Source organism: Anopheles coustani, chromosome 2, assembly GCF_943734705.1.
Source record: "Anopheles coustani chromosome 2, idAnoCousDA_361_x.2, whole genome shotgun sequence".
Classification (NCBI taxonomy): Eukaryota; Metazoa; Arthropoda; class Insecta; order Diptera; family Culicidae; genus Anopheles; species Anopheles coustani.
Genome location: NC_071289.1, coordinates 51,713,940 through 51,730,691, shown reverse-complemented (window position 1 = coordinate 51,730,691; position 16,752 = coordinate 51,713,940). Strand labels below are relative to the sequence as shown.

General features: G+C 40.5%; 1 protein-coding gene across 1 annotated transcript; it reads left to right on the top strand.

The window, feature by feature from the left end:
* Positions 1–2,930, top strand: LOC131265905 (cyclin-dependent kinase 12-like). Its single transcript, XM_058268249.1, has 4 exons — positions 1–712; positions 788–1,176; positions 1,314–1,787; positions 1,996–2,930. The coding sequence occupies exons 1-4, from the start codon at positions 98–100 to the stop codon at positions 2,108–2,110; spliced, it is 1,593 nt and encodes a 530-aa protein (XP_058124232.1). The 5' UTR covers positions 1–97; the 3' UTR covers positions 2,111–2,930.
* Positions 2,931–16,752: the final 13,822 nt, after the last annotated feature.

The following is a 16,752-nucleotide window of genomic DNA, read 5'->3' as shown; positions in this document are numbered from 1 at the left end:
TCAAAAGTCAGGTTCGTCCGTCCCGTCAAATAACCATGTTAACTGTAAAAGAAACAAAGGCGTCAGAACGTTGCGATCTGCGCTGCTTACGCTACCTATGCCTCCGATATTGTCAGGATCGAAGGATTGGAGCAGTGAAGTTGATTTCGATTCATCCAGCAATACGTTTAGGGAGAAATTTTGTTCGTCTGATCCTTCAAATAACAATAATTACTGTAACAATCTACCTATGCCACCAATTTTGACTGGAACGAATTATCGAAACAGTGATGAAGATTTCGACTTATTGATCGATCTTCCAGATCAAAAGTCAGGTTCATCGGTCCCTTCAAATAACCATGTTAATTGCAAAAGAAAAAAAGCTGCGCTGCTTAAGCTACCTATGCCTCCGATATTGTCAGGATCGAAGGATTGGAGTAGTGAAGATGATTTCGAATCATCCAGCAATACTTTTAGGGAGAAGTTTTCTTCGTCTGATCCTTCAAATAACAATAATAACGGTAACAGAGTCAAACGGTACCGGACCAGGGCCACATTTCAACAACATTTGCGAGTCTCAAGCACGCTACCGGCTCGGAAACTGATTCCAGCTCGACATCATACGCGCAGTATCACCTGCCCGATATCTGCATCAGGTGCCACGACATGGGGGGTACGATTCATTGAGAGTTTTCAATTGTTGGAAAAGATTGGTGAAGGATCATACGGTCAGGTAGGAATACGGTTTTGTTTTCCATTAATGTTACTGTTTGCCTACATAACGTTTTAATCTCACTTCGCTATCCAGGTGTACAAAGCTAAAGACCAGCAAACCAACGAGCTTGTCGCACTAAAAAAAGTGCACACGGAGCATGAAAAAGAAGGATTTCCGATAGCAGCAGTGCGAGAGATAAAAATTTTACGTCAGCTCAGCCACAAGAACATAGTCAACCTGCGGGAAATAGTCACCGACAAGCAGGATCCTCTGGAGTTCCGCAAAGACAAGGGCTCGTTCTACCTGGCATTTGAGTACATGGATCACGATCTGATGGGTTTGCTCAGCTCCGGTATGGTGGATTTCAACGAACAAAACCACGCCAGCATCATGCGCCAGCTGCTGGACGGATTGAACTATTGCCACAAGAAGAATTTCTTACACCGCGACATTAAGTGTTCCAACATTCTTATGAACAACAGGTATGTTTTATCAGAGTTTATTTTGTTTAATGTACACCTTTACAGAATATACAGTAAGCACCCGATTATTGTGATTCAGGGCGTAGCTTGCTTCTTTTAGTAATAGGTTGGTTTAATTTAATTTATTATTTCGCAAGGGGTGAGGTAAAGCTTGCCGATTTTGGTCTAGCGCGATTGTACAACGCCGATAACCGAGAACGACCATACACGAACAAAGTCAGCACACTGTGGTATCGACCCCCGGAATTGCTGCTAGGCGAGGAACGCTATGGTCCAGCGATCGATGTTTGGAGCTGTGGGTGCATTCTCGGCGAACTCTTCCTGAAGAAACCGCTTTTCCAGGCGAACCAGGAACCGGACCAGCTGGAGCTGATTTCTCGACTCTGCGGTACACCAACGCCGGCGGTTTGGCCCAACGTGATTAAGCTGCCACTGTTTAACACACTCAAGTCAAAAAAAATATATCGCCGAAAGTTGCGAGAAGGCTTCATATTCATGCCCACTCCTGCTCTCGACTTGCTCGACAGTATGTTGGTGCTGGATCCCGACCGCCGAATCACCGTAGAGAATGCGCTCCACTCGAGCTGGCTAAAAAATATCAAACCAGAAGAGTAAGTATAGCAGATTCATGGTGTATTATACAATATCCGTTCGTTGATTATGCAAATGACAAAAAGGAAACTTACAACGGTACACACTCTTGTCACACAGGAACGAAGAAAAGTAGTCTTGAACTGGAAACAAAAATATATAAAAAATGAAGCATTAATCGTTGGAGTATAAAATTCTAACGACCAATTTGTTTTCCACATTTTGTAGATTACCGTTACCGCAGCTACCAAGAGGGCAGGATTGCCATGAACTTTGGAGTATAAAACGATGGAGACAACTTCGTGAGCAGCAGGAATCGGCAAAAAAACAAACTCTCTTCTAGTAGCACCATCAATAAATTGCTAGGCATTGTAGGCGCTGCCAGCTTGAATATGATTCAGTACTCGCTAGTATCTCACCGGTTAGACAGTATAAATAATTGAAAGGTAAACGTGATGCTCAGAAGACAGAAAGCCATGATCTATACCATGGGCTGATTGAGACGCGTTGTAACATGGATAGGTTTTACAGAGCAAGGAAGCAAGTGTTTTGTATTACTGTTGTATTACACACGAGATGTGTTTTATGCTTTAAGGCAAAACAGCTAAATAAAAAAGGAAAACAATACCGCCATCTTATTAGGGTAGTGGTGTTAAACACCATCGTTACGAGTAATTTGCCGATTAATTATCATTGATCAACCAATTAAAATATGAGTGAGGCATGCATATAAAACGAGACGATGAAATGTAGTATTTTGTTAATCCTATGCGCTGTTGGTTTGTAGACGATTTAGCTCTTAGAGATATTTTTTCCCATGAAATAGTGTTCTAGTTCTGTTAGACAGAAGCTTTTTTGTATTTGAAAGATGAGTGACGCCGAATAATTATAATAACATAACCAAACGTCACACACCGGTGTTTTATTTTAAATTAAATACTTACGTACCTATATGTAAAATTCAGGATCAATGAGGCTAAATAGTAATTGACCAATTGTCACATACTGTTTGTTGTTGTCAATTGTTGCGTGTAGAATTCAGGGTTTTCATTTAGTTGTTCGTAAATATTAGGATCTATGAGCTAAAATAATACGCAAAAACTATTTTTGGAAACAATTTTGCTCATTTTCAGCAACGTAAAACGTTCGGTTTGATTGTCTATTTGAAAACTTTATTAAAAAGTCTATTTGAAAACTTTATTAAATCACGCATAGCCAAATTATATTTACTTTAATTTAATATTCAGAGAATCCATCATCTACATATAGCAGACGACCGTTTGTTTTAAGTTTTTTCAAATTGGCATACATGAAATGTTTCACTACTCATCTCCAGTCGACATAATGTAGCTTGAAAACATGTTCCGTAGGTTTGGATTGCTTACAAAATGTCAAAATTTTGAAAAAACAAGGTGGGTCTAAAGAATGGTGAAGGTATACCCATATGTAGCATCGTCGTAGCTATCAAAATAATTTTAGTTTTATCGGATGGTCGTATCCAATTTTATTTAACAACTAATTGATTTGATAAATTCAGCATTGTCCAAAAATCGTAGTAATCTTAAAAATGATGAGAAAATCATAGTAAACTTAAAAATGATGAAATGAGAAATTTTCTCCATTTTTCGAATAAAAGCAATGTGAATTTTTCGTGTTGATCCCACCACGTCTGTCAATTAACCTTGGGAAAATGAGGTTGTGTAGTTCCGGTTAGACACAACACTCAGAATCAAGCTTGACTTGGCAAGGACTGGTGGTGTTGTTTAGCTCGCGTATTTTACTGTTCGTTCGGCCGCAGTTCTGTGAAGTGAAAAAGAGTTTTTGTGTTGGCGTATTATGCCAGGGTGCTTGCCCATAGCATGGTTTAGGTGATGTGCGTACAAATGCGCGGTGTTCCACATTTGTGAAAATTTTCCAAGGCGTATTAAAAACGAAGTTTTCTTCTTTCGACTCATTGCTGGTGCCAGTAACGTCCATGTCCAGAATACGATTATGCTTACTGAGATCATCGCCTTCCTGTACTACGTTTGTCTGATCTTCCGTTTTGATTTGGTCATTTTGGCAACTATCATCGACGGAGGAAACACTTCCTACTGTTACCTAACCTCAATTAAATTGTTTAAGTGATTGCTTTTTGCATTCAAGGCGTTATCCAACTTTACATTATTTTTGTAATAATATCTACCGATGAAGGATATACACACATGATGCAATGATGCAAATGTATCGAAAACGTGGATATTCATAAATGTGTTTGATGGCTCAACACAGATGAACGCATTATTTTATTGATGGTAAGTGATACATGATAACTCGTTAAATTAACATACTGAAATGACTGACACTGAAACGTGGATGTTGTTCCTTTTGTTTTCAGGAAAGAGAGTTTAACACTGCTGGAGAACATTCTTATAAAAAAAAATATTTTTGATCGACGGTTACTACGATAGTTTTTTCTAAATGATGGAATAAGTGTGAAAAGGTATGGTACGTGCATATTTTCATAAATAATATATTCATGGTCATAAGAACTGAGTTTTGGTACTATATCGTTATTCTGTTTGTTTAGTTTCTTCCAAGATATGTACAATTCGGGAAAGATTGCCGACGAGTTTCGAAATTCGAAATGTGGTGAGTTAAATAGTTGATGATTAGTTTAAAACCTGAGAACACTAAATATTTTATGGCTATGCATTTTGTTTCTTCTCAGGTGATTTGAATCATTGGCATACTATCTGGCTTAGATCATGCATAGGAGAGTTACGGTTATAGGTAAGTCGCGTACATTTGCGCTGTTGCATGCAATTTAATTTTAAAGAGTAACATTCAAGACTTGAAGTCAAAATATTCATAGTAATAATTATAGTTTCACATCATCACTAACAAATTCTCGTTATGGGTATATAATCGCCTACGTAGTTGAGGTGAAAAAAATTGCCTATTTCTTATCGTTCGTGCTGGTGCATATACAGTCTGACAATAAAGTATATGTACAGTCAACAGATTCAACTTAGGTGCTCACTTGGCCTAGCACAAACATTTGGACAGCATGTAGAAGAAAACTCCCATATTTTTTTGTCATCGATTTTGGTTTTCTGTATAACAAAGTGACCTGCTTGGTGCGCTTTGTCATTGTTTGAAGATCTCATTCTATAGACTACTTTATTGTCAGATTGTATGTTTAATCTCGCCAGCAAATTAGGGGTGTCAATTTTATTGCAGTGTGGTTCCTAAATCATATGTTCTTTATTCGCAGATGGACTGCTAATATAGTACAATATACCGTTTCCATAGTAATCGTGAATTACCAATTTCCATGTTAACTAAGATTACGGTTGAGTATGTTAACCGTAATCTATGATTCCTATGACGTTTTGCTTTGTAAATCTATCCGCCAGTTGATTTGTAGTCGGTACCCATTCAAATTTTACCACTTGTTGCTCTAAGCTCTCATGCACAAAGTGGTAGCGGATGCTTGTGTGCTTCGTCTGAGAATCATATGAGCCGGCTCATATGATCATCATATGAGCCGGCTAATAACGGCCGTTATTAGCGATGGTGATTGCTGACTGATTGTCACAGTATATCGGAAAAAGAGCTACTGTTGGTTGCTTGTTATAGCTTATGAATTCGTAACTTATGAATATTTGAACGATGGCGCTGCCGACAGCTTCGTCTCAAACATTGTTGGGTTTCTTCGGCTGGTCTTTTATAGTATGCGGTGTTTCGATAACATTTTCTAAATTTTCTTCTCTATTTTCACTGCGTTCCTTAATCTCGACAGGTAAAACATCTTTATTAAAACATATTCTCATTTCATTCCCGACTCTTTATTTATCACTATAATATCACGATTCAATTCAAAACAGTCTCTTGGGATAGTACATTTTTTATTATTTTGTGTCCTCGGAATATCCAATAATATTGCTTTCTTTACTTTTGAATCGAACTTCTTTTGCTTAACCTTTGGAATATGAGTCATCACGATCGAACCAAATATTTTAATATGCCTCAAATTAGGCGTCTTCTTTCAAGTCCATATTTCTAAAGGCATCTTACAGCGTTCTACATCTCACCTATCTCGGCAGTGTATGTAGAACATCAATATTGCTAGCCTACTGTAAAGTATTTGATGTTGAATCGTCGAACCTCCGAATGGCAACACAAACGGGTCAAGTAGAAAATTCATCACTTTCTAGGATCTATCACCCCGGTGGCAAAATCATCATGCTTTCTCGTTCTGTCCAATTGACAATTGATACCAACAGAACGAGAGAGCATGATGATTTTGCCACCGGGGCAGAATGAAAGTTGTCGCATGGATGTTTGTTTGATCCTTCTGCCCAACATTTTTTCTTCATACACCCATCGTTCAACATACGTCGAGCCTTTTCAACTAAGGTCCGGTTCATTCGTTCCGCCGTGTCACTTTGTTCTGGAGTATATGGACAGGTGTTCTGGTGACGAAAACCTTCGTTTTCTCTCCGTCCGTTTTTAGAATCTTTAGCTTTTTTCCTGTTTGACGTTCCACTTCTGCTTGAAACAACTTGAATGCATTTAGTACTTCGTTTTTCTCCGTCTGGAAGCACACTGCAACACGCTTGCTTGCATCATCTATAAATGTAACAAATTATATACTGCCGCCCAATGATGGAGTTTCAACCAGTCCACAGATAGCGGAATGCACTAGTTCAAGCAATTCTGATGTCTAGGAATCTTTGGAATCTTTGGAAATGGCTTTCGCGCTAGCTTCCCTTCAAAGCATGCTATGCAATCTTTTATTTTTTCACATTTTACGTATCTGATTCTTGCTCGATTTGCTTCAAATTAGTCTCGTTCAGATGTCTCATCCTTCTATGCCATAATTCAATGTTTATTGCCATGAACGTTCCGGTTGTATCAATCTGTAAAGGCCTTTTTCTTGTTTTCCAGATACAATGACTTCACCATTTGTATCCACAACTTCACATTTGTCTCCCGTAAAAATCAGATTGCGTCTTTTCTTACAAATTGCACTCACAGACAAAAGGTTCTTAATAAAATCGAGAACCTCCAGAATTTCAAATACGTTGGCGTTACATTGGCGTATTGTGCTCTAGTTTAACCAATACCTCGTGCCGTAAGGCTTGGTTCATTTAGAAATGGGGCACTTTGTATTGCGTGTATCTTTTATACCATTAATCCAATTGAAAAACTTTGTTTGAATGAATTATAGGCTTTGATTTAATATATTTAAAAAAAATATTAAAAAACATTACGTTTTGGTTTTACGAAGAAATTTTCGAACTTTTTTGTTGATACCGCTCATCAACGAGCGCACAATAGTTTTTGTCACTGTTCTGACCAGTAAATTTAAAAAACTCTTCATTTGTATTATGTCATTAGTTACTTCTCCCTTTTTCTTTAATTTTTGTATCATTATTGCCCAATATCGCATTATTGGGCGAATCTGGAGGCAATTCGGTGGATTTGGCGTTTTTTATATGAATTTCTCACTATTATCGTTGTACCATTGTAGCACGTCCTTGATATAATGGCAGCTTGCTAGATCATGCCAAAACATGACTGGACTATCAAGAGATCTAAGAAATGGAAAAACTCGTTTCTTAAGGCACTCCTTCTTATGCAAGTCCGGAATCATGTTCTTGTTCGTCACAAACACGGCGGTCTTTTTGCCACATGAGCAGATTTCTTGCAAAATCATAATTTTTTTAGCGAATTTTTCGGCGAAAACAATTTTAACCCTCTTTTGGACGTTGCCACTAGCATAAACCATGTACAATTTTGCGCTCGGAATTCGTTTAAAATCGGCTTTAATGTAGGTTCCATGGTCCATCAAAATACAACCATGCGGTTTGGTTAGCACCTGATCGTACAGCTTTCGAGCCCGGTTTCTGGCCATTGTTTGTTGTTTTAAGTTTGAATTTGGATGTTTACTGACTCAAAACATTTAAAACCTTCTTGGAGTTGGATTCGCCGTTCAGAAGAACGGTCGGCGTTAAGATTTTTGGCCAATTTATAGTCCGCGATGCTCGGGTTAGCTTTGATTTTCCGATTGGCTTTCAATCGCAATTGAAGATTCACGATTCCAATCCATCGTTTAGTTTGCACCTTACCGGCAATCGTCTGTGTTTTCTTGTACTTTTTAATCACTTGCGCAACGGTAGGCTTAGCAAACTTAACCGTTTTGCCAGCTCCCGAGGTGACACTGACGGATTCTGCAGATAGTTGTGCACAATTAATTTTCGCTTCTTCTCTTGCATGTCGAATATATTGGAGCAGGAATCACTAAAAAGCGTAAAAATTTGACCAACTAAAGTATATACTTTAGTCACCATACGGTGTAAAAATTGTCCATTTTTGTCCACGGGGGGCTCCGCTATCATTCAAACAAACTGCCCCATTTCTAAATGAATCAAGCCTTAGCCATCATGTTGCCATTGTTCGCTGTCCATATTGTTTGCTGAAATGTTGTCTCATCAGTGAAATTTTGATTCGATTTCGCCAGGTGACAATTTGCTTCAGTATCAAAGTACCACGATTCACCTGTGGGATGATGTTCGGATGGGTGATTTTCGGATACGGTTGCGAGATAGACTTACTTTGTTGAAGGTCCGTTGTTAAGCGTATTTATTATATGCTACTTACGAACTAAGGTCGAATGACCGAAAAATGAATGACCGTGTGAATGCATGACCGCCGGTGCAGCCGAAGAGCCCACCATACACCGTTTGCATTGCCACTAGCAAATAGACTCAATAGTGATCTCGATTTTCCTTTTCCACCAGTCATTGGACAATAGGCTGCAAAATATCTCGGCTTGTTACAATTATAACACGTTTTATCGGTCCTTTTCTTGTATTGCGCCTTGATTTATTCTCTCTTCGCATGTACAATGCGCTGTTATTCATGCTGCCATCCGATTTCCTTTCACATTTCATGCCCTGCAGAATCTTTACCTTTACTGCTTCCAGCCCCACGATCATTGGTTCGTAATATTCAGGTAATCTCATTAGCACTTTGTTACAGAACCCGAGTACACTCGGGCTAGCTTTACTTAACGTTGTGACCGCAAGATGAACATGTTCGTCATGCCTGACATGCCACGACTGATTGCGGTGACTACAGCTTGTTTTTCTCAGAAAGCGCCTGTCAACAAAGTGTTAAACCCCTGGTCAGAGATTTACGCAAACACATGCGTTATGGCTATTATAGTCGGTTCTGGATGAGCCCCTTCATATGAGTTCGGAGCGAGTCGGTATGCCTCTGATTACGTGTAACCGTCGGCAAACACGGGCTTGCGACACTCCTGCGACCGGGTTTTCTGCGACCGATTTGTGCTCGCCGGAAGTGTCAAAGTAATCAAAAGTGGCCCAAGTCGGTCATCTTGCATGTCAAAAGTGTCGCAGAAACTCCCGCAGGCACCGGGTCGCGGCGTTGGACGATCTGGCCAAAGTTTTCGTCGCAACTTTCTGCGACATTACAAAAAGACCGTTATTCGTATGTAAAAATGGTCTTTGTCGTGGTTTGTTCGACGAGAAGGAGTTTTAATATAGTAAACTAGCTGATAAACCCGATTTCATCCGGGTAGAAAGACAATTCCAAACGAAAGAGTGTTTTCATTCAGTATCTTAAGTTTTACAATGTTAAGAATGTTGTTCGTTTCATGCTTGAAAGTTGGCATTCTTATAATTATTGTTACGGCACGTCTAACCAAGTAGATCCCGCGAAGGAAGACCTCCTTGCTTGGTTATCGGTGTGCAACGGGAAGTTAAGTTTCTGCCGGCTAATTGTCAAAGTCTCTGACTCTCTATTACCATCAAGCTAGTTGCCTCAAGCTTATGACGGAGGCCTATGCAACAGATGGGGAGAGTTGATCGTTTCGAACTTTCGGATATGGCAGTGAGTGAGAACGGATAAAAACCAACGAGGTTACTCTAGTCGGAGTTTGAGTTAACACTAAATTTATTTAGAAATTGTAGCTCCTTTTATACCAGAATTTCTTCCTGGTATGGAGTGATGTTTACATAGATTGTGATAATATGTGTGGGACGGATAATTCCCACGCATTCTTATTGGAATAGGTTCTTATTGGAATAGGAATAGGACTCATTATCCTAGTCCTCTTGGTGCGACAATTGTCGCTTAACTATTTTCCTTCGTCCGCTTCATGCGTGGGACCGCAATCGTGCCACGCATGCCTAAACGTCTCGTTTCCGGTGCATCGTGTCCCTTTCGTTTTATGTGTTTATTTGGGCACACGATCGCACCTGATGCCGAAAGGTTTACATTTCGTCCCGAAAGGTTCTGATTTCGGTTTGTTTGATGAGCCGCAATCTACATGCGACTCGAGCACAACGTTGGTGCAGCAACATTCCCCCCCTCGTAATTCAACCTGATGAATTACGCCTTGGCTTGTGTTCGAGGTGAGGCATGTTGATAGCTTCTTCCATTTCGATATCCTCTGGTTTGGTAACTGTTTGTTTCCTTTTTTTGATTATTATGATTGCTGCCGCACTGGTTGCAATAATTATTAAAATGATTATAAAACCTGCGGTTACATAGGTTGTGCTTAAACTATCAGTCGTAATTTTCTTATCTTCGTCAATTAAAGGCGTTGGTACATGATCATGTCTTCTAAAATAAGTTTTAATTGCTCTTTTGAATGAAAAATCAGCCTTAATTGTTTCGTTAATTGATTCGATAATACAATCATCTTCAAGTTCTACAATCGCTGCGTAATTGACGAGATTGATTTCTCCGTATCCGCAATTCAACTTGATGCTTTTAACATCATTTGTATAGTAAAAGACTGAATTCGCCTCTTTCATATGAATTATTTTAGTATAAGGTGTTTCAAATCTTTTCATTGGGCAAATGTTAGAGTGATTCACTGAGAATATCTTTTCCGCTAAGCAATCTATTTTCTTTTCGATTACCGGATGATTAACTACGAAATGAGTTTTATTTAATTCAATAAAGTTATTGGGATAAAAATGTGCCCAATTATCATTTACTGCTATTATAGAGTTGTTCAAAGTAATTATCGTCTTGTGATCTCGATCCGGTACAGGATAGGCCTGAAATACTTCGAACGGGTTAGTTTCCACTAGTAGGACTGTTATAACGATTTGCAGTATTTGCTCTTTTTCTTGTATGGAAAAGGTTGGATGTGTTCGTACAATGCGAATTGGTTTCGGTAATTTCTTTTCTACCTCATCAAAAAGTTTCTCCAACTCATCAGCTTGTATTGGTTCTATTCTTAACATTTTATATTTTATTTCTTCTGCCGATTGCATTCTTTCTAAGTCTTCATGAATATGATCCCCGCCTACCAGCATGTCTTTAAGGAATCCTATGATTCCTCCTACACGTTTTACTCGCGTGGTATATCGTACTTCTCGTTCCACGATTTTACTTTGAATATGTACCATGTCGATGGCTTCTTTAAGTGTATCATCTTTTAACTGGTCCTTGTTGACGTACCTTGTATATAAAACGCGTAAGTCGTAGCGAAGTTGGTGCATATTCCCGATGTCAGCATTGGGAGAGATGTCTAGTGGGATGCGCCGCTTAATTAGCCCTCGCTGTACCAAGCACGTTCCCAGGTGGTTGAACAGGATCCCGCCGTCGTCCACCGGTTGGATGTTGATCGCCTCCACACTGCCAATGCTCAGTACCAATAGGGTCGTCAATAATTTTTGGGCCCAGTTACACGGAGCGATGCGTTTCACCTTTCGCGCAATTGGTGTTTCTTCGGAGATGGGATGAGGGATGTTTCTGGGTCGCTTAGCAGGCATCGTAGGTGGCGTTGTATGCAGGAGTAGATGCTCCTTCTGCTCCACGTCGACGACTGCTACCTTTACTGCTGGTCTTTTGAGAACCGTCGTATTCGTTTTAACCTCTACTGACCTAACTTGACCATCCGGAGCGACGTTAGTTTTTATGACTCTACCTTTAAGCCATTGTCCAGGAGGAGCGTTATCGTCCGTAAGAACCACGATATCGTTTTCCTTTATCGGCTCCACCTTATGAGTCCACTTGTTCCGCTTGATCAACGTGGGTAAATATTCTTTTTTCCATTGATCCCAAAACTGCTTAGTGAAATACTGGGCTAATTTGTATTGTTTTCGATCTAGTTTTGTGGTGACAACTGCGGCTGGTGGAACGTTTTCACCACTTCTTCCTATAATGAAGTGGTAGGGAGTTAGGACTTCGTCCCCTTCATTTCCCAGCGGTATATGGGTTAGTGGCCTAGAATTTAACAAGGCCTCTATTTGAACAAGAGTAGCACGTAATGTCTCTGGGCTCGGTTTACGGTTGTTCCATTCGTTTGACATATATCGTAGAGCCTTTTTAATGTTTTGAATCGGGCGTTCCCAAACCCCTCCGAAGTGTGGCGCTGATGGAGGATTGAAGTGCCATTGCAATTCATATTTCAAAGCTGCTTCTTGTCCCATATGTTTGTTGATGTCAGTTAGTAACTGTTGCAGTTCTTTTTCCGCACCTTTAAAATTCGTCCCATTGTCGCTATACAAATGGGCTATTTTTCCTCGACGAATCTGCATAGTTTTAAGACACACCAAGAAACTATCTGTGTCCAATTTTTCTGCCAAATCGATGTAGACCGCTCTCGTTGACATGCAGGTGAAGATGGTTCCCCAGCGTTTTTCGATTGACCGTTTTACCGTAACCTCAAGCGGACCGAAGTAGTCCACTCCGGTGTGTGTGAAAGGTGGGGTGTACGGGGTTGCTCTGAACTCTGGCAGTGGGGCCATTAAGGGTGATACGGGTTTCGCATTATTCATGATGCACAGTTGACAGCATCTTTTTACATTTTTCAACACGTATCTCAGGTTAAGGATCCAAAACTGCTCGCGAATATTAGCAATCCCTACGTTGTCAGCTTGATGCAAACTCTTGTTGTGGTAATGCCTCACGATTAGCTTGGTAATACGGTGTCTTTGCGGCAAAATAATCGGAGTTCTGGCACTGGGTGGGATTGCTGTAATCTTTTCTAATCTCCCTTGCGAACGCATAACCCCATCCTGGTCGAGAAATGGTAGTAATTTATTAAGGGGGCTAGATTTGGGTATGTCTTTTTTGTCACCCAAAGCCTTCATTTCTTCGGGAAAATCTTCCCATTGAGCTTTTCGGTAGAGTGCGTTTTTTGCGTGCTGCACATCTTGGGGTTTTATCTCCTTTTTAAATCCTTCTTTATTTTGAAGGAAATTCACGAACTTCTTTAGATACGTTAAATGCTTCACTAATTTGTCCCAATATGAATAACGGTTTTCGTCAAGCACTGTGGTTGCCTCTCGATGATACGCAAAGAAGCGTTCTTCTTCGTCTGTTGAATGTGTGACTCGACTCACTGGCCACTTGGTTTCTTCTTGTTGTAAAAACGTTGGACCGCTAAACCATGCTGCGTCGTTTGCCACCTTTTTCGTTGCAATATCGGCTGGATTTTCTTTCGTGGGTACCCATCTCCACTGATCCATTGTAGTAGAATCTAATATCTCGCTGATCCGGATTGCCACGAATTGATGATACTTTCTATTAACACTGTTTATCCAGGCAAGCACTGTCTGGGAGTCACTCCAGTATGTTGTCTTCTCCACGTTTAAACGTAGTTCTTTTTTAACCGCTTCAGTCAAACGCGCACCAAGCACTGCGGCTTGCAATTCTAAACGTGGAATGGAAATGATAGGTGTCGGCGCAACTCGTGACTTTCCGACTAGCAGCCTTATAATGCTTTCTGTTTCATGTACAGTTCTGATGTACACACATGCTGCAAATGCATCCTCCGATGCGTCGACAAATGTATGCAGTTCTACCTTTTCAACCGGGTGTGTTGTTATTGGTCTAGGGATTTTTATGGTCTGGGCCTTTAGTGCCATCTCTTTCCATTCAATCCATTGATGATGAAGAACCTTTGGGATTGGGACATCCCAGTCTTCTAATGCCAAGTTTATTGCCTTTGCTAGCAATCTGCCTTGCACAGTAATGTGGCTTATTAACCCCAGCGGGTCATAGACTCTCATGACGTAACTAAGGGTTTGCCTTTTGGTCAGCGTGCGTGTTGAATCACAATCTTGAAAGTTCACTTTGTACCCAATTTGATCGGTGCTGGTGTTCCAATAGATACCAAGAACTTTTTCTACGTCGCTTTCCTTTTCTTCCAGCATGACAATAGAGTTATTCGTATTTTTCTTGTCGGCTGGGATTGTTTGAAGAAGTTCTTTTGAGTTTGAAATAAAGTTGCGTATTTCAAACCCTCCTTTAGAGTGAACATTGATCACTTCATCGACTGTTTTGACAGCTTCGTTGATATCCATGAAGCTATCTAAATAATCATCGACATAATGTTGTCGGATTATAGCGTCGTATGCTTTTGGGTTTGTTTCTTTGTGCTGTTCTGCGTTGTGATTTTTTACTATTTGTGCGCACGCCGGAGAACATGTTGCTCCAAAGGTCATGACCTGCATGACATATGTATCTGGCTCGCGATCTTCACAATCTCTCCAAAGAATCCGCTGTGCATCTTGGTCTTCTTTCCGGATTTTAACCTGGTGAAACATTTCTTTTATGTCACCGGTAACGCCTATGTTGCCTTCACGGAATCTCAGGAGTACGCCGAAGAGCGGTGCGTTAATGTCCGGTCCTGACATTAACTCGGAGTTCAACGATACATTGTTGACTTTCGAAGCTGCATCAAAAACTAATCTCGGCTTCGGTGTTGGCTTATTCTTGTTGACTACCACGAAGTGTGGTAGGTAGAAGGTTTTCGAGGTTTTCGTAGCCGCTTCTTCTTGGGATAACTTTCTTAGGTATCCTTTCTTCTGATATTCATCGAATGTTCTTATTGCCCATTCTTGCAGACTCTTTTCTTTGATTAATTGTCTTTCGAGGGATAACAGACGATTGAATGCATTTCGATAACTGGGAGGCAAAACCGTGTTATCTTTACTCCATAGCAGCCCAATTTCGTATCTGCCTTCTTTTTTCTTAAGGGTTTCTTGTATAATGTTGTTGACCCTTGTTTGTTCACGCGTTAATAATGGTTTGGTTGATTTAACCCCAAAGTTTTCGGTAGAGAAATAGCTTTTGATTAGCTTATTCATATTTTCTTCCTCTTTATGAATCATTAAATGTTCGCTGGATTCGTGTTGCATAACTTCTTGACCGAAGATTGTCCAGCCTAGCTTTGTTTCTATAGCCATCGGATAATTGTTGCTTCCATATCGTTGATTTATTGGAACCATCAGGTGTGAATTATTTATTCCGATCAACACAGTTGGATGAGCGTTACTGAAAGCCATCAGCTTTATGCCTTGGAGGTGTGGATATTTCCTTGACAAATACTCATAATCAGTGGTTTGAACGGGAAGTTGTAGATTTTTTACCGTTCTTGCGCCTTGTAGAGAATACTCTTTTTCCGTCGTTTGTCCCTTTATCTTGCACTGAACACGTTTGCTGGTGTTATCCTTGATCGATAAGTTTTGTGTCCACGTAAGCGTGATTGGGTCAGTTACGCCTTTTAGATCCAGTTGTTTTGCAGTTGCAGCGTCGATGAGAGTCGAAGATGATCCAGTATCCAGGAATGCGTAGGTTTGAATCTTTTTGTTGCCATTACGTAAAACTACTGGCAAAATCTGATAGTAAACCTTGGACCCAGAATGATGATAGTTGATCGGTCCTTCGGTTGAAGGATGGATCATTCGGTGATGCTTTTCCTGACACCCGTTGATGCCGCATGCATTTGCAAACCAACATGTATTTTGGTTGTGCCTGTTGGATCGAAGACAACTTGTACAAAGTTTCTCCGATTTTACAATTTCGTATCTCTCAGCTGGGGACTTGTTTTTGAATTGTTCACAATTCAATACGTTGTGACTGCCTTTGCAGCTCGGGCATGATTGGTACCGGTTCTTTTTATCATCCCCACTTTTCTTTTTGAATTGCTGGTTCGTAGGTTTTGTAAATCTGTGAGCCTCGTGCATGTTCATAGGTCTTTTATCGCTTACCTTGGGTAAACGACGAAGTTCACTTGCTATATTTGCCAACCAGCTGCTAAAATGCTGTAATGTAGGCATCTCTTCTCTTTCTTCTAACTCGTCTGCCAATCTGATCCATTTAACCTGTTTATTTTGTGGTAATTTGCTTACCAGCTCGTTTATGAGTCGATGGTCGCTCAGGTAAGAGGGTTTATTTAGCGTTATAATGTTGGCCACGAGATTTTCTACTGCGATGCTCAAATCTGGTATACGATTTGGATCCGCTTTTCTTTGAACTTCTCTCAAAAGCTCTTGGTAGATTTGTTCCGACCTACCAAATAGAGTTTTGAGGCGTTCTATTATAAGGTTCACGTTTTTTGGATTGAAGAATAGGGCCTTAACGTTCCTAAGGGCTTCGCCTTTTAGACATCTCTGCAATCTATTCATATTCTCCAGGTCTGAGAATCTTCCTTCTTCCGATGTATCAGTAAACGCTTTGTTGAAAGCTGGCCAGTCTCTTGGGTTGCCATCAAAGTATGGCAAGTCGTTAAGAGACATTCTCGCCAGGTGGTTTGCGCCGACCGTATTCCCAACTCTCATAGCTGCTACAAGATCAGCCATCGTTGTTATCTCCGGTTCGGTCTTGATCTTTTTCTCCTTCGACGTCCCTGGCTGATCTTGCGGCAAGGGTACCGATCTGGCTCGGTCATCGTTGCACTTGATGCAAGAAAAGGCTTCCTCTTTCGTCGGGAGTTTAGTTAATTTTACGCACACCAAATGGAACCAACGATCGCACTCGTCGCATTGGACCATATTGGTGTCGGCGTTGTCTGGTTTGTCGCACAAGCGACAGTGACCGTTCTTGTTGTCCACAAAATACTGCGTCTTTTGTGCCATCTTGGCTGTTACGGACATTTTACTGCTTATATTTGAGTGGCGTGTGGTAAGGTAATACCGTAGTCTTGCTACTGGAATTCTTCTTTGACCT